The sequence below is a fragment of the Nipponia nippon genome, unplaced genomic scaffold (genome assembly GCF_047370975.1).
Source record: "Nipponia nippon isolate SJK-2023a ecotype South Korea unplaced genomic scaffold, ASM4737097v1 scaffold_28, whole genome shotgun sequence".
NCBI classification, from domain to species: Eukaryota; Metazoa; Chordata; class Aves; order Pelecaniformes; family Threskiornithidae; genus Nipponia; species Nipponia nippon.
The window spans coordinates 6,001,792-6,019,472 of record NW_028262345.1 but is presented as its reverse complement, the minus strand read 5'-3'; the positions used below and the strand labels follow the sequence as shown (position 1 = coordinate 6,019,472).

At 45.7% G+C, this 17,681-nt stretch overlaps 1 protein-coding gene across 4 annotated transcripts in view; it reads right to left on the bottom strand.

Moving 5' to 3' along the window:
- DIXDC1 (DIX domain containing 1) overlaps positions 1-17,681 on the bottom strand; it is a 38,646-nt gene that overhangs the window by 1,746 nt on the left and 19,219 nt on the right. For 2 of the 4 annotated variants that reach the window (XM_087763486.1, XM_087763487.1), the window contains exons 6-19: positions 13,231-13,343; positions 11,549-11,697; positions 8,302-8,391; positions 8,142-8,195; positions 7,149-7,199; positions 5,934-6,038; positions 5,296-5,397; positions 4,675-4,767; positions 4,513-4,584; positions 3,705-3,791; positions 3,375-3,536; positions 3,181-3,247; positions 1,387-1,495; positions 734-842 (exon numbers count right to left, since the gene is read on the bottom strand). In XM_087763486.1, coding sequence (XP_087619612.1) covers positions 734-842; positions 1,387-1,495; positions 3,181-3,247; positions 3,375-3,536; positions 3,705-3,791; positions 4,513-4,584; positions 4,675-4,767; positions 5,296-5,397; positions 5,934-6,038; positions 7,149-7,199; positions 8,142-8,195; positions 8,302-8,391; positions 11,549-11,697; positions 13,231-13,343 — 1,363 coding nt within the window. Of the gene's footprint in view, positions 1-733; positions 843-1,386; positions 1,496-3,180; positions 3,248-3,374; positions 3,537-3,704; positions 3,792-4,512; positions 4,585-4,674; positions 4,768-5,295; positions 5,398-5,933; positions 6,039-7,148; positions 7,200-8,141; positions 8,196-8,301; positions 8,392-11,548; positions 11,698-13,230; positions 13,344-15,671; positions 16,273-17,681 lie in introns of those variants that run through there. The other 2 variants (XM_009472268.2, XM_009472267.2) reach the window with 2 other exon arrangements.

The window sequence follows — 17,681 nt, the reverse complement described above, 5'->3', positions numbered from 1 at the left end:
TAGGCCCCTTCTTTAACCAGTAACCATAAAGATTATTATGGCATGTTTTTGACAGGAAAGGTAAAATAACAATAGGAAACATGCCTTTTCTGATCCAGACTACAGTCTCCAGCTGTTTCTGCAGAATGGCTAGCTAGTCAGCTGACTGTTCCCAGAGAGGGTAACCCTTTGTACTTGTCTTAGTTTGTGAAACAGGAGCCATCCCAATAACCTTTAATGAATCCAATCCACACCAATATAAACATAAAAAGGGCTGTAATGCAGTACACAAAGGAAAAGATGCCACAAACACAGTTATCTCTGAAAAAGCTTTCAAAGAAAGTAGGAGATTTTTTTTCTTTTTAATAAGCCACGTTTGCCTAAAGTGTCTCTCATTGCAACGGGTTTTATAAAGCCACTTGAAGGGCTAGAAGTATAGTCTGTGTTTTTGCTCAGTGTCCCCTGAGCAATGCCATGTCACAGACTGTCTTTGCCAATAGCCAGCTCTTTGCCCAAGGGGCTCTGCAACCCCCAGGCAATTGCAATCACATTCATGTAAATGCTCTGGCTGGGGATGAAAACATCCCATTTTAGCACCTTACAAGAGAAGCTTAATCTACAGTTGCAAAAACAGACAGTCTGTTCGGGGGCAAGTTCAAAGATTTCATTAGTTTAGAAGTGAGGTGACCACGGTCTCCAGGGTTGTGTGGTAACACTGAACCCAAAGTGCCTGATAGCTAAATTCCACACTTACCTCCTCCTTCACTGTGCCAAACTCTGGATCCAGGGCTTTGAAGTGGTACCGGTGGGTTCCTTCACGATCAATAGCTACCTTAAAATCCTTCAGAGTCACTTCCCCTAACCTGCAAGGGAAGAGTTTGGCACTATCCCATGGTACACCGTTACCGGATTTAGCTCAACTACATGGCACGCAGAGCCACAACACAAGTCTAGCTAGGCATGTGGCAACCTGGCCACAGGGATGTGAAGAGTGTGCCCCTCCAGGAACACACCCCAGGGTCCTTTTCAGAGGAAGAACTGCCTTCTGATTTACTAAGAACCACCTCAAAATGGCCTTTTTCGCTTTCCCTTTTGCATTGACAACCATACTTCTTTTGACAGGAGCATCCTGCACTGCATGCCACAATAGAACTGCTTGGCTGCTTTCTCGTGCTTTTGGAAGTTAATAAAAAAAGAAGTGAATCTCTTAGGGCTCTAAAACAAATGCATCAGCTAGGGAACTGCTTTTGGCAATTTTCCCCAGACAATGGTTTCAAATCCAATGCCCAAGTTAAAGCATAGGAAACCTGTGCTAGTGGTGACCATACCCAGAAGAGATCAGACTAATGCACTAAGGGAAACAAGCACCTCCCACATCAGTGTCAGCAAGGCAAAGCCAGACCTCACCTCTTTGGTATGTTGACCATGAAAGGCGTGAGGGAGCGGTCAGTGAAGTACAACACTTTGGTGCAGGCACTGGTGCTCATCACGGGTGTGCTGTGAGAATGAGGCAGTTCTGCAAAGAAAAGAGCACAATCATTGGGGAACAGCCTGCCTCCTACCACAACAGGAGACAAAAGGGGTGGTCTCAGCAAATTTGCTATCACAGCAGAGAACTGGTGATGGGAAGAGATTTTTAGGAGGGTGGCTAATCATCCCTGTTGGGAAGGGCCACGTATTCCCCTGCTAACTGGAAAACTTCACATTTTAAGGTAGGGTCACCATCCAACTGTGTTATTAGCATGGAAAAATTGCCTAGCACTGTCCTCCAGGATTACTGTTCCATCCACAGAGGGGCTTGCTGTCACTATCTACTCCACAGACACTCTATTCACTACCTCAGCAGTGACAGGAGAACCTCTCTGGAAAAGAAAATGACTGAACAGTACCCCATCCAGTACAGCTACATTATTACTTGCCTTCACTTGCAGATGGGTAGAGCAGGATGAGGTGACTGATCAACATCAAGGCAAAAGGTTACCTGTCTCCTCCCCATCTTCCCATTCTAGTTGGCCAGGACAGGTGTTTGCGCATGCATTTTTCTTTGCTCATTTGTGTTTCTCTGTCTCTGGCTACTGCCTTGTTTCCTGCTTCCCTGTAATGTGCTGTGCCAAAAGCTGAAGCAGAGGAAGGTTCACACCTACAGTTTTAAGATTCCTAGCATGCAGAAAACATTATGGCCACGCATTCAAAGGCTTTCTAATTTAACAAGTCTTTGGAGCCACCTCCTAGAGCTCTTTACACCCAAGGCATTTTACATTTGTGGCTGCACAACTCAATTTTCCTGCTGCAGTGGAGGGGGATGGAGTCTGCTAAAGGAATAGGTACAGTTTGTGTGCAGAGAACACATGACTGTGACTGCAAGACTCAATTTTCCTGCTGCAGTGGAGGGGGATGGAGTCTGAGAAAAGGGAGAGGTACAGTTTGCACACAAAGAACACATGACTGTGGCTGCTCTAAAAACTGCAGTTTATGGGAGAAGAGGGAGAACCCCAGCAAATCCTCCCCACAACCCACTTCAGGCTTCTGAGTTCCTCTCCTACTTTCCTCCACATCTTGTATTTCCAGGCTACCCTGCTGCTGGACACTACAATGCAGCCGAAAGGTGGGGGCCTCTGTCTTTCCCCAGTACCTGCAGTCCCCTACAACCTCATAGACTTTCTAGGTGACATTTACAATTAACATTGGAAAAAACAGCCTTCATGATGAAAAGCAAACGTGGAGCTGCTGCAGCTGGAGCCAGGAAATGTGGTGTCAGAAAGGGCTGTGCTGTTATGCATATATGAAAGGAGCTAGACACTGAGTGGGGAACACAGGAAGAGGCAACTGTACAGTTATCTGTGTCCACTAGATGGTGCAAACCAGCAGGAACGCCGAAATAACATCACATTTCCCACTCATCCCAGGGGTAACTGTTCGTCATAGTTATTTATACTGCAGTACTACCGAAGTGGCCCAGACAGACTCCCACTGTGACGGTGCTTTACAAACAAGCAGCCATAGATTGTCTCTGCCCCCTTTCCTTTGCAGTGAAGTCTAATCTGTACAGCAAATTACTAAAGGGAGGAAAGTGGGCTCTGGTGAAGGGAATAAGAAGCTGGAAGTAGCAAATCCCCAAGGGGACGTTTTGCCCTGCACTCTGGCCAGGAAACCTGAGCAATGAATTTGGCAGTGGGAGGGCAGGAGCTGAAAGGCACTTACTGGATTTGGGAGACCAGGAGTCTCTACACTCGTTTGTTGCTCTGCTTGCCGGTGATTTCCCCCGGATCTAGGGTGCAAAACCAAAAGAGTGAGAACAAAGTGTCACTTCCCAGTTTGAGCTCTCAGTGCTGCTTAGCTCTGGGTTGTGTGTGAGGGACAGAAGTTAAGAGCCAAGTGCCACAGGAAGCCTTTACCCTTCTCTCTTGCCTCTTCTGTGTTTCCATGCGGTACAACCGTTCCATCAGGCTGGAGATGCCCTGCTCCAGGCTGTCAATGGTGTGGTGCTGTGGATCGTGGCCACTGAAACTGTTCCTGAGGCTGCGAAGGGCATCACGAACCAGCTGCAAGTCATTTGTCTGCCCAAGAGACCACAAGTCAGTCAGACTAACTCCAGGCTGCTTTCTTCTCATCCAAATCCACAGGTCTTAGAAAGGGGAAATATCTCTTAACAAGATATTAGCTTCCAGAATATCTGGAGCCCTCATCTGCATCTGGCTGGGAAAATATCCCTTAGGTGCACTTACCCCTCGGTGGGCTGTGAGAGCAGTTCCTTTTCCTGCTGTCTGGAGGAAGCCATTGCTCTGAGCACTATGGCCGCTGTAAACCATCACCTGTTCAGGGGAAGATGCATGTGCCACTAGGAATGTAAGTGTTAGGACCTCCCCAAAGATCCCAGTTTGCAAATTTCAAAATGATGAGAGGACATGAAAACTTCCCGCATCAGCGATATAAATCCCATCTTCTACCAGGTAAATACACTCACTAAGGAGTGTGCAGGCAGTCCTATAGGTCAGAGCACAAACGTGATTCCTCACATACAGGTGGAAAAAGGCAGACAGGAAGGGGCTTGCTGCTACATCACAGAGGGCTCTGCAAGCTCTATTGAGCACAATCAGTGTTCAAGTGGCACTGTGCAGGGACAGATACTGGGGCTGGCACTCTTTCCACCAAGACAGTTCAAAGTCCTCAATACCAGGGTCAACAAGAAAAGGAGGAGATAAGAAGCTAAGCCCTGGTCTAACCATTAGTCAATGTCAGAGCTGAAGCTAGAAGTCAAGAGTCTCTTGCTTCCACTCACTCCCGTGCTCCCCTCACTGCTTCATCCCTTAGGATTTTGATACAAGAGGCTAAGCCAGAGTGCTCACTGCTGAGAGCTTTGGTAAGTTAGATGCTTTGTGGAGTCTGGCTGCCTTGGTTATGGAACTGACAATGAGATTGCAGAGCCAGGCCCCTCTGGGATGAAGTGGATGATTTCTGAAGATAAGTAGCTAGAAGGTGCTAGACAGAAACATCACTCCAACAGTCTGATGTGTAGACCAGGGCTTCCCATACCTCTTCAGCTTCTCTCTTCATGCAGTGAGCTAGGAGGGCCTCTTTGTGCTCCAGCTCCCGCTCCAAATCCACCTGTAAGGGGAGTAGAAGAGTCAGCACAAACTGAGCCACCAAGGTAAGTGCCAGCTCTCAGAGCATCAGCACAGCCCACCTGCTCCATACCTGTTGGTAACTGGCCTCAGAAAGCTGCCTAAGCATTTCATCCAGTTTGGTCTGATGCTGCTGTAAATGCCAATCCTTCTGGCCCAGTTCTTTCTGCAACATAGTAAAAGAATCAACAGGACAGTGAGTAAGGCTCACAATCATCTTCCCATGGCAGGGAAGATTATGTCGTCTGCCAGGATCAGGTTCCTCTACAGGCTGACTTACGCAATGTGTGTACTTCTAGCTAGATGTTAGAAGTGAGTGTCAAAGCATTTTTTGAAAAGATCAGTCAGGTTGTTGTTGCCTGGAGTCCCCTTGCCCAGCAAAGATCCGCTACTGAGGCCAGACAACTGTCCCACAGAAAACAGATTCCTGAGGGAGCAGTGGACAGTCAGGTGACCCAACCTAACCTGATAGGCTTCTGCACAAATGTTAGATAATCAGCAAGGCATCACAGAAAAACCATGACAATAAAAGATCTACTATAAAAAGCTGTGGGCAGAACACAAAAACCATCTGATCCCTCCATCTCATTACAAACATCCGTGGTTCTTGCAACTTTTTCACTATCCACAGTGCCATTCCTAGAGGTGACTGAGTGCCAGGGAGACAGCAGTCACATGCACAAAACTGAAAAACCTCCAGATGCTGTCCCCAGCAAAGCCTCCAGTGAAGAGGTTCCATTACTTTGTATTCTGCCAGTAGCCGGTTTCTCTCTTCAACCTTCCTCTGAAGATCAATCTGCAGAAATAACACATACATGTGAGATAGGTATTCTTGGAGATTTAGTGACAACCTCTTTGCCCCTTGTGCTAAAGGGTGACCTGAGACAAAATATCTGCAGACTACAAGGGAGCTGGTGTCTAAGGATGGCAACCTTTTGGACAGGACAGTTCCTTCCTTGCCCTTCTCTCTCCAGAAAGACATTGCACGTGGCAGCTCCGCCTGTCAAAAGTGCCACTTGCTAACCCAGGGAGCACAATGAGGAAGGAAGAATGCAACTGTACTGAAAACACCATGGAAAGTCCCTCTCTGATTCAGCTGAAGGTCTTGGAGGACAGGAAGCGGGCGTGAAGAACACAAAACTCCAGCGAGTCTCACAGTTGGCTAGTAGACTGTGCACAGTCTTTACTACGCAGAGACCTTTGACTGGTTGTTCACTATCCCATGACCCCAAGAACTCTGCTGCAACCACCAGCTCCACCCTCTGGCTGCTGCAGCCCTCAGGGCCACCAGCCTCCTAAAATAATCTAACCCTCAGCATCACCATGACTCACATTCTGATTGTGCAATTCCTCCTTGTCCATGTTTGCTCTCAGCAGTTCCTGCTTTAGCTGAAGAACTGAAGCATCCTGTTGAATCAGTCTTTGCTGTAAAGCATCCTAGGAAAAGATGTTATCTGTAGGAAGGTGCAAGACAGCGGCAGAGACCCTTCCCTGGGAAGTGAGTGACTTAGACTAGTGGCCATAACACAGTGGGGCCACTCACAGGGCTGAAGTGTTGCCAAGGGCCCAAGAGAGCAGGAGGTATATAGACATCTGCCCAATGGGCTCTCAGCCCTTCTGCCTTTCTCTTACCCAAAAATGATTTCCCTGCCAACGTTCTAGCCATCTGGGACGGAAGGATTTCTGTGTTTCTACCTGAACTTCCTGCTCCAGAAGTGGCCTGATAATTTGCTCTTATGGAAGAAAACAGCAGTGACTTTGGAGGGTGTTTTCAGTGGCCTACAGCTAGTGTCTCCAGCCATGCATCTGCAGCATCCAGAGGGCAGAAAGAGGCCAACGTCAGCCAAGGACACAAGGAAACTTAAGCTCTCAATTTGACCTAGTTGTGCAACGAAATCCTCTCTGAAGAGGGCAAAGTCAGGACTAATTCTGCACCTTTCACTCAGTGTTACCCAGAAGCCAAGAGCTCTACCTTGGACAGCTACTGCTGTTTGCTTCCTTCACAGGAGCCTGCCAGGCAGCTCTAAAAATACCTCTGCTCAGGAGTAGATTATTATCATTCAGAACTCCAGAGGGAGAAACTGAGCAAACAGGAGCCAAAGTTGTGAAAAATGCTGCAGCTGAATAGGACAAGGATATTCCCGTGCTCTTTTTCCTCTGCTGTCAAGAATGAGTTCACTGGGCCAATCCTACTGGGCGTACCCCAAGACAGAGCGGGAAGGGGGAAAAATAGGCCATGAGAACCAAGCAGCCATCCTACACCTCGTATTTTGTTTAGGGGAAACAGACAAGAGGGGATATTTGACCACAATCCTACAGACAGAAACAGAACTCAGGAGACCTAACTCCTTGTGCCTGCCTTAACTGCAGTCTCTCCCCAGAGCCATAAACAGACCATAGGATTCCCCACCGCCAAGTCCCCTAATACAACTCCCTCCACAATCTGAGATTCCTCAGAGGTGTATGGCTGCTGCTGGCCCTACTCATGGGCTGCAGCAGACTCTAAAGCTTTACTATTTATATTTGATGAAGTGCCCCTTTCCTCACCTTTATTCCCTGCAGGTTTCGAGCTTCTTGTTTGTATTTCAATAGCTCCTTCTGTAAATGCAACAAAATTTGATTAAATGGCATCTTGTTTCCCCTTCAGAATCAACCAAAGTCAGTGTTCTCTGTCCCCAGACACCTGCTTCAGAAGGAAGCACATCCTACCTTTTCCCACAGATCAAAGAGCATGTCAGGCCCTGAGCCATTTTAATGGGTTATAAACATGACAAAACAGTTGAGCAGCTCCCTAAGCCCCTGCTGTTAAAGCCATGAGAGAAAAAGATTGCCTAGTCCCCCAAATCTGTCCTTCAGGGCAACATCAAATACTTCTTTCCCAGCATCAGAACTGGTCCCAGAGCCATCATCAGCAGAAAGCTGAACTAAGGCAGGCTTGACAGGGCAGGTTCTTCTTAGCTGCATTTATTTCCTACTTGAAAGATTGTTTCTATTCAGACATGGCTAGAAACTTAACAACTGTCCTGGATAAAGTTTTGAGAAGCTAGTACAACCTGGATCTCTCCAGCTTCAAGAGCACGCAGGAAAAATCTATTTCAGGGCTCATTTAAATTCCAGTAACACTTACGTATTTGTTTTACCAGCAACTGACTTTACCAGCATTGGCTTGAGGCAAAGTGGGGAGCCAGCATATATTTTTCTGGTGTTATCCCACAAACTTGTATTAACTGCTAATATGGATACAATAAACACTTCCCAGCCAAGTACTGAGAGTGCTCTCCAGGTCAATGAATTATGGTCTCAGGGAAGCAGATATCTATGCTTCTGGAGGGATGGAGATCCCACACAGCAGAATATAGGAACAGAGTTGGAGCCCTAACACAATATATCCCCCATATCATCCATTGTGTTGTCCACTCCAACCCCTGCCGTCCCTTCCCTCCCCTCATCCCCCCCCACCAAAAAAATCAAGTAGGACAGAGTCTGCAAAGATCTCTTGACCCAAACCCTCTCTTTCCCTTTCATCTGTTCCCCTCTAACCTTTAGGTCTTGATTTTCTTCCACACTCTGGTCCAGGCGACTTCGGATTATGATCTGAATGTAAAATACCATGGTTATTATTGTGCACGACACCTGCCTGTGGCAGAACAGCGCAACAGGCAGCTTGATCAGAGAAATGTAGGTACAGGAATGTGCTCACCAGCTGCTCTTCGGGGCAGGCTCCATGCTCACAAAGTTCAAAGGACCCTTCCTGCTCATCCTCAGGTAAAGACCCATTGAGCAACAAAGCCTGGAAAGATGAAGGAAAAAAATCTCCTCTTCAGGGGTTTCAAAGGAAAATAGGCTAGCTGCAGCTCTGGCTAAGTGTCACTCATATCAACAGTCTCTAAACAGTTTAATTTTCTATTTTTGCTGACTTATTCCCCCCAAAAATGACTAGAATTTTTCAGGAATGAACAAGAATATCCCCTGAAAGAGCTCTCCCAGAGATATCTGTCAGGCAATACTCCTCCCCACAGAAAGACACCAAACAAGGACAACTCCTCAGATTTTCAGGCATCAAAGTCTGTCTCAGGCTTCAGTCCAAGGGTAGCCTTCACTACAATAACAGTTTTGAAGTCTAAAGCAGAGACTGAACCAGGTTTACATTTTAAGGCTTCTCTTCTGGAATGACACTGAAGCATCCCCTGCTGAAAGAAGCCATTCTCCTAACCACACATCTACAAAAGACTTTAGAAACAGGATGTTCAGGGAAGCCTAACTCTGTTCTACACCAGACAAGACCGAGACACATTTAGAACTGTTGTCCAAGTGAGGGAAGAGCCCTCACCCATACAGACAGTGAAAATCTTAAGCTATGCCCTGTGCTTGAGGAAGGCTACTAGAAGCACAGTATTAACTCCTTCAGCAGCTCCACGGTAGCTCAGATGTCTGCAGGAAGATGCCAGAATTCCCACAGTAGACTGAATTCAGCCTGAAGGAGGGAAAAGCATGCACTGTAGGAAGTGTGACTAGCAGGACCGGGCCAGATCTCCAGCAGGGTATACCATACTGGTTTTCTCTAGCTGATAGTTTTTACATTGACCTTTCTGTCTCTAACTTCCAGGACTAAGGGCACTTGGTATATGCCAGGATGTTGCATACAACTGGACACATTGGAAAGACTCATGCCTCTTTCTTTCAATTACTTTTCTAGTTTATTTCTATTTGTACTCCATGACTAAGAACAAAATATTCCATATGCAGTAATACTCCAGTTTAGCCCCAAAAGACTTCAAGACTGACAGGTCAGGTTCTGCCTGCTGACAGAATCTTCTACCACAGAGCTGCAACTGCTGCCGAATAGCAAATAACAATCTGTATTCAGTTAATGAAAAAGCTCTTTGGAAAACTGTTCTCTGAGTGCATCCCAAAGTCTTCCCAGCAGGACACTCAAGCAGGAATCGCACAGGAACATAAAAAGCTGCCATGGTTTTAGCACCTTATGAGGTATACGTACATCAGGTCCCCGATATTTCAATCAAACTCTCTTGAACTGGGGGCTCTTAAGTATTAAGCAAGAGGGGGAAAATCAATTAATCAAATCCAATTTCTTGGCTAGCAACATCAGCTGCCTCTTCCTACTCCCAGGGGATGAGGGGCAGCAATGCCAGCTGCTCACTCTCACTCTTGAAACATGGGGCCAGGATTGGAGGAACAGGACACACCAGCCCCTCCAGTGCCACCTCTTCCTGCTCCCAGTGGGCAAATAATGCAACTGGATTTTACCAGTGAACTAAGCAATTTTTTTTTTTTTTTTTTTGAGTCTTTTGTTTCCTGCCCATTGTCCACAGCGAAAGTGCCCGCCCGCCCACACCCCACCCTCTGCCCCGGCTGCCTATGCTTCTCACACAATCTCTGCTTTGTTTACTGGCACATAAATATTTACAATTCAAAGCCAGTATGGTTCCCAGCACAAACAGAAAGGAATATTCCTGAGAGAGTTCAGGGTCTTTACCATATGGATCAGGGGCTCTACTCCCCATGCAGAGTCAAACACATTGGGCTGAGGGTCATTTGGTCAGGGAGGAACTGGAACAGGGCAGCAAGGAAAAGGTCCCGCAAATAAATAGTTGCATAGAGAATGTGCTAAATATTATAGTTCAGCCTAGCTCACTGAAAGACTGATGCAAGCCTGTGTGACCCCTGATCAGCTCTGTGAATCTTGATTGATTTCCTGACATTCCATGTCTCTCTGCATTACTTCCGATCACAAATCACAGAAAGACTGCTCTATTCTCTCAGGCTGCTAACAAAACCTGCAGGCTGCTAAGCGCCCTGATGAAGAAGGGGAGTCCCAGCCCCAGCATGTGGGAAAACACTGCTGCATCTGTAGCATTTTGCACAGTAACATACGTGCTTTGCACAGTGACAGCACATACAGGAGTTAGCATAGCATCACAGGACAGGGCACCAAGCCAATGAACCTAGCTAGGATCTGGACTCCAACCAAAAGACAACACAAACATAATCACCTTCTAAACATCGGCTTTGTTTTAGATTCTCTACAGTGGTTCCATTCTTACCTGCATTCAGTGTGCCCTTTGCCCTCTCACAGTCCACCTAAATTACTATTAGTGAATATCACTGAGCTTCAGTCTTCAGGGCAATATAATCTTCCTCTCTCTCTCCACAGCCTTCTCTTTCCCTCCCTACTGAATAAGAGCCTCAAATCATATCAACACCAAATTTTGGAGAAGGCTGAGCTAACAAAAAAAAAAAAAAAAAAAAAAAAAAAAAGGTTGTGTCTGAATTGCACAGACTGATGTTAAAATTCTTTCTCTGAAACCATGGTAAATATACTGGGGCTGGAGCAGTTGCAGCCATCTTTCCTCCTTCCCTAGGCTTTCTTGGTTAAGCATGCTACACACTGATGGGGGACAGGCATACCCTGCCCCAAGCAAGACTGTGGCTGGATCCAGCTGTCTTCTAAATTGCATCTGGGACACTGGAAAGAACAGTTTTGGCATTCTCCATTCTGGAAAAGGTGACCAGCACCAAATCACAATTGCAGGAGCTAAGAAAGCTTAAACATTGCAAGAAAGGAAGATGTCAGAGTGCTTGGTCAGTAGCATTCTGTTGCTGGGTAAGGTCTCTGCTGGCTGCAGCCAATATACACACTATCAGAAATACTTCCTCATTCCTGAGGAGCTCTTCCCTGAAGGGACTCATCCCACAGGGTGAGACACAGGGAAGAGCCACTGTCCCTATTTAACCAAGGTGACCCAAGAGACCGACTGACTTCTTGCACAATCACCCCAGGAGACCTCACTGGACCAGGACTCTTATTCAACTCTCTCGAGTTCCAGGCCAGTGTCTCAGCTGCAAGATAACCTGTCTTTCAGCTACAGCTGTTAGGAAAAGAAATGCATGTGGAAGGGAATGCTGGCTGAGAAGAGAATGATTACCTGCAAACCTGAAATCATCTTCTTCGCTTCCTCCATTTCCTTTTCCAAATGGTCCTGTTGTTCCAAAAGCTGCTCCTCCCATGAATTCTCCAAATATGACCCACAGCTCCCTGCTTGCCACTCAGGCTGGAAATGAGATTCTGTCTCTTCTGAAAGAGAGAGCAGCTGAATGTGGTCATTACAGACAAAGGAGTCCAGAAAAAACTTGCAGCACATAATAATTGCCTGCTGTCCACAGTAGCTATCACTAACAAACCAGCATATTTTCTAGCCAGTATCAAAGAAGTTGCTACAGGTGTGCCATCTTGTCTAATCTCCAGGATTTATGCCTCATTCTTTATGCAAAGGAAGCTTTCCTGCATACACATGTATCAAAGATAAGCACCCTTCCCCTTCTTCACTACTGGAGGAGATTTCAAAGCACATCACAGGGGACACTGCACTGCATTGTATGTGGCAGAAAATACCTAAGGGGAGAAAAGCAACTGTGGGATTTGAAGACCATGTCTTAGTGTTAGAGAATGCACCAAGGACCCACCAAAGGCAACATTAAACAGTATTTCTACTTGTCAAATAATGTGCCTTTCACAAGGTGGACAACACACTGAATTCTGAGAAAGACTTTTCTCTTAATAGCAAGTTTAATAGCCTTGCATGCCTTTTCTGATCCCTACAGGATATGTTGGATCATTGGTTAACTATCATCCACCGGCTGGCCCAAGAATGTAGATTTTTTTTTTTTTCTTCCCTAAGAAGGGATGAGGTTTGATGAGGAATAACCATAGCAGTGCTTGTTACCTAGTTGACTAAATGTGAAATTGGCCAATGCAAGCTGCTGTGCATCTGTAGACATGCATCTGCAATATCCTACTGTATGGGCAGCAAGCAGACACAGTACTGCTAAGAATTTAAGGAAGAGCCACAGCCTGCCAGCTACTTCAGCTGCTAAGATAGTCTGTCAAATACTTTTGAAGCAGCATTGAAGCACGACTACACTGGCTGAGGCAGCAAAGCATTTCCTAGGAGAGCTTCTCTGTCATTTGCTCTTGGGATGGATGCTAACCAGAAAGAGTTATTATTAGGCTGCATTCCTGAGACAGAAAAGAAACAAACAACAAAAATCACTTCGGGAACTTCTTTGAAAACCTTTCCTTTAATCTACAGGAAAATTTTAAGTGTAAACTGACCATATCACAGGGCATTTGTGGCAATGCAGCAATGACTTCTCAATGCAAACATCAGGACAATACTACAACTTTTCAATTCCTTGCAAAGAGTGTCTCGACCTATGTACAGATGTGCTGTAAACACAGACCCAAGTTGCATCATGGGCTTGACAAGCTCACACGAACTCTTTCTTTAAGGGAATTTTAAATGTTTTTTTCAACATGGCCTAATGAGGCTGTGATGAAAGTATTCACCCTACAGTGAAAATTATATATGACCCTTAATCCTTCTCCAGAGCTTCTTATTTCCTAAGCATTATTTTGAAAGCCTCACAGACATTGCCATATTATGGCATTATTGTAGTGTTAGAAGTTTGGGGATTTAGTTTTATGTGAACAGATCTCAGCATCACATTCTCTACATTCATTTCAGTGACTGGGGAACTTATCAGCAAGTTTATGATACAAATAAATCCCAATGGAAGTGTGAGCTGTAAAGCATTATCTGCAAGGTACCTGGTTTAGTTTCTGTTTCTTCAGTGTGGATGATCACAAGTCTTTCCTTCTCCTCTGATGGGGCTACAGTGGATTCGCTCTTGGCACTATGGATAGGACTGGGTGATGTAAGACTGCAGAGGAAAGGAGAAACAGTTACTTCTAGTGCTAATCAACACCATCCCCATCTAAAATGAAAGTGAATATGCAGGCAGGCTTGTTGAAACTAAGAATTATCTGCACACTAGAGAAACCATTAACAAACCAAACTGGGCATGTAACATTTCCATCCCTCTACAGTGTCATAGCAGGCTAACTGATGTTAGGCACAATATGTCTCTTCATTTTCCTTAACAGAATGCAAGTTTGAGACTGTCATCACAGAATTCACATACACTCACACAGGGGTAAGACCACACTCCACCAAAGGCCTGCTCAGAAACAATTTACTGCAAGCCTTATGTTCATACTGCAAGCTGAACAAAAAACCACCCTGGCTTGCTTCATCTCTTGCTCTGGATTTCAAAAGCACTTCATTAACTTGAAATTCCAAGGGCAAAATATTTTTGAAAGTCAGACACCACTCACTGATGCTCTTAGGTTAAAACTTCTTTAAAGTACCCACATATTTTCACTGGAGTCATCTCATCTGACTGTGAGGTTCAAACAATCTTTTTTCAGAAATTCTTCTTAAATGCATCACCCAGACAACATGAAAAGGTGGCTGAAGCTCACTGACCCATTCAATGTACCTCTAAAGTCGCAGGAACTAATCCTTGCAAGTGTGAGGCAGGAGTTAATTTTTCATTCTCCCCAACACAGAAACAAAGGACAGAGAACAAAAAGAAAACAGTGTGGAAATAATATAATAGGTTTAGAAAAATAAGAGCTCGACTTCCACATCTTCCCAGCACTGCTGCTAAATATTCCACAGCTCTCTCACAGAATCAGAAAAGCCTTGCAATAGAGGTAGAAATTACTTGCTAGCAGCTTCCGTCTGGTCCACTCCCACAGCCAGTGCTGGCCTATTTCTCATTTATATTACAGACCTTCAAGCAGTCTAGTTTTAATGGTCCAGACTAAATGGACTTTCACCATGTTAAAGGAAAAGATGAATGCAACTTACAGAGTGAAAGAATGACCATCTTCTAACGGGGATCTCTAACAGCTACAGTATCTGTTCTTTCCCACTCAAACAGGGTGGGCATGATTGTTAAAGGGGTCCAGGCCACCCAGCTTTGCTCAAGGATTTACCTTCAGGAAGGCTAACTCCATTACAGCAGTCCCTGATTAGGCACATTTTGTACACAACATTTGTAACCAGCCCCCTGCTCCTGCTTGTCACTGAATGGGTGCACAGCATAAAATTAAAATAATTGTTTGGGAGCCCAGAGAGTACTATTGGGTTTGCGTTATATAATAAGGGTCAGAGGAAAGGATGAAACTTTCAAACAGCACAGGTACAACAGGAAGCCCAGCTGATCTAACATGTCCAGTAACTCTGAGAGGAATTTTACTTCCTTCTGGGAACAGATCTCAGTTATTTCCCCGCATATTCTCAGCTGATACTCTGAATGTGCCATCATCTTGATAAGGCCACTGAGAAGTGCATTGCTGGTTCTCATCCACGCAAAAGATGAAAGAACGAGAGCTGTCCTAGAAAAACAATATTAGCAACTGTTGGGTGAGAAGGTGGTGAAACTGAGGGATGGGCAAGAGCAGGGAACTGGAAAGAATGAACAGGGCAAAAAACAAGGGGATACAGATCCTGGAAATAACATTCTCCTCTTCCAAAGTCTGCTCCTCTCAGCACTGCATCCACAGCCCAAAGCAAATACAAAGGATCCCAGCCGGGGCAGGGGTGTGGGGTTAAGTGGTCACTACAGGTCTCCACAACATAAACATTTTTACAGATAATTGCTTAGGCATTCCTATGTCCACAGTCCCCTTTCCAGGCAGTTTCCCTATTTTAAAAGGCCAGTGGGTTCACATGGCATCAGTGACAACCTCTCAAACCATGCCAAACAGTGAAAGAACCACCGAGACGCACTCGGATGAAGCAGTAGCACAGGTCAGGTTGCCTCATACATTATGCCATAAAGTTAATGCTGGAAACATTTCTATGGTTTTTGTATTAGTCACCAAGCCCGTTAAGAGTATGAAATACCCACTGATGTAATTTGTTCTTTAAAGTACATAACAATTCATGATTAAAGCATGCAGAAATAGTGCTGGGAAATTAAAGCTATTTAAGACAGATTTATGATGCAAACTGTTCCACTTTATTCATTTTACCAGTTGGTTTCTTAACCCATATCCTTTCTCCACTGAGTCCCAGAGTTGCCAGTGCCTGCACAGTCAAGGCTTTAGGGCAACAGCCCCAGTGATAAGTCTGAATTCTCATAATTTTAATAAACACCCCATCCCTGCTGTTTCAAGTGACAATGGCAACAATCGCTCACCATTTGACCTGCTTCCCTCCCATGATCCCACTTTAACCTTTCGCCTCACAGAATCCGTTTCCCGGGGAGCCTCAGGATTCTGGCTACAGACATGCCTTGTCCCTTCACATGCTCAGAATTCAGTGCAGCAGACGCCAGCTCCTGTCAAACTACTGGAGAAATATTTCCAAGCCAGACCGCTTCACGTTAGCTGAAAGATTCACAGCAGTAACAAAAAAAAACCTCAGGGTCTTTGCAAGAAACCCTCGGATGGCAGAGCAGCAGCCCCCACACACGTATTTGATTCCAGAGCCAGGGAATTCTGCAGCCTGGGTTTTGCTTTTGCTGGTTTTCCTCTTGGGTTATTTGTCTCCTGCTGCTGCATTTTGGGCAGCTGCACACCCGGTTGTTTTCATCAGAAGGACTGCAATCTGGATTGCCAGTGGTGTTTCTCATCCCATTCTGCCCTCTTTAGACTCCAAGCACTTGCTGCACAACAGCCAAGAGAAGGTGCTCCTGCAAGCAGTAGGTTCCCTGCTCTTCCAGGCTTGGATGCGGTCTCGGAAGACGCATGCAGCACTTCCCAGCCCTATGCACCGCTTCCTCTTCCTTGCTATCTCCAGCTCCCTCTCCCTCCTGCTGTCACACAGGCTGTGCAAGGCAGAGCCTTTTCTCTGAGATGCCTGGCTCAGAGTGGGGGAGGGAAGGCTGGTGGAAGGGGAGGGGAAAGGGAGATGGATGGGTGAGGGGCTCAGTGGCCTGGGAATCCATCTGATTTTGGCAAATTTTCCATGAATCATTTCAATTGCCTTCGCTTATTAGAGCTTTTGTCTCTGGGAATTCTGTTATTCACGCTGTGAGCTCTCTTACTGAAGAGTTAATGCAGAAATGAGCTGATGCTAGGTAGGGGATGCTGCCCTGGGACAGACACGACAGCAGCACAATTAGATGGAGGGGGGTGGCTGCAGTTAATAACCGCATCTCTCACTCATAAAAAAAGCAGCTTGTTTCTCCCAGCCAGTTGTCATAACTAAGCTAGTACATTTCTCTCTGGAAGGAAAGCGAAACAAGCATCTTGTTTTCATCATGAAGCCTGGTGTCAGCAGAAGACATCCCCAGGAGCTGGAGATCAGATTGCTCCCAATTTCTTTGGGTAGATCACTGATCACTTATGTAAAGATTCTCACCATATTATGTCCTATCAGCAATAATATCACCATTACCATGTGGTAAGAGAACTCATGACATTATGGGGAAAACAAAAAACACAACACAAAGTGATTTAGGATGTGCAGAGGAATTTTCACTCACCACCAAAATACAGACACATAGGAGCAAACAGCAGTTGTCCGACAATCGTTATAGGGTAGAAGAGTACACATAAAATACTACAGCTACCTTAAACTGAAGAATGAGTGGAGGGAGCAGCATGTTTCACTTGCTGTCCTACTGCGATGATGGTTCAAGAGTCAACACCAAAGTGCTGTGACATTAGCCATGAAATCCTGCTGCCAAGATCAGAATTTTTACATCTCCCCTGGAATGACAGCTTCAAAAGTACACTCGCTACTGACATCATGTGGAGGCAGTGGTCCAATACTGGCTCACATGGAGTTCCCACACTCTTCCAAATGTGTATGTCTATTTATAAACATGACCTCACAATGATACACAGCAAATTTGGCGATAAATACAAACTATTGTATTTTCTCCTCCTCTGTTGGGCTAAGCGACCTTAATTCTCAGGTACACAGAGGCCTCTTTGTACTATGGAGCATCAAAAGTGGCCTGAGAAATCCTGTGGAGTCATCCTGCCTGCTGAGAAACCATCAGTGGCAATCTCTCCTAGGAAAATGAAGCTTCTCACTCCTGCACAAACTGGGGGGGGGGGGGGGGCACTAGTTGAGGCACTCTCGGGGAGCAGCCCAGGCAGGACAAGGAGACAACAAAGCAGAGTTGGGGCTTACAGTGGGGACAGGAAACTGTGAATCAAGAAGAGCTGCAGCTATGCCCATGCAGCTCTGCCCTCTT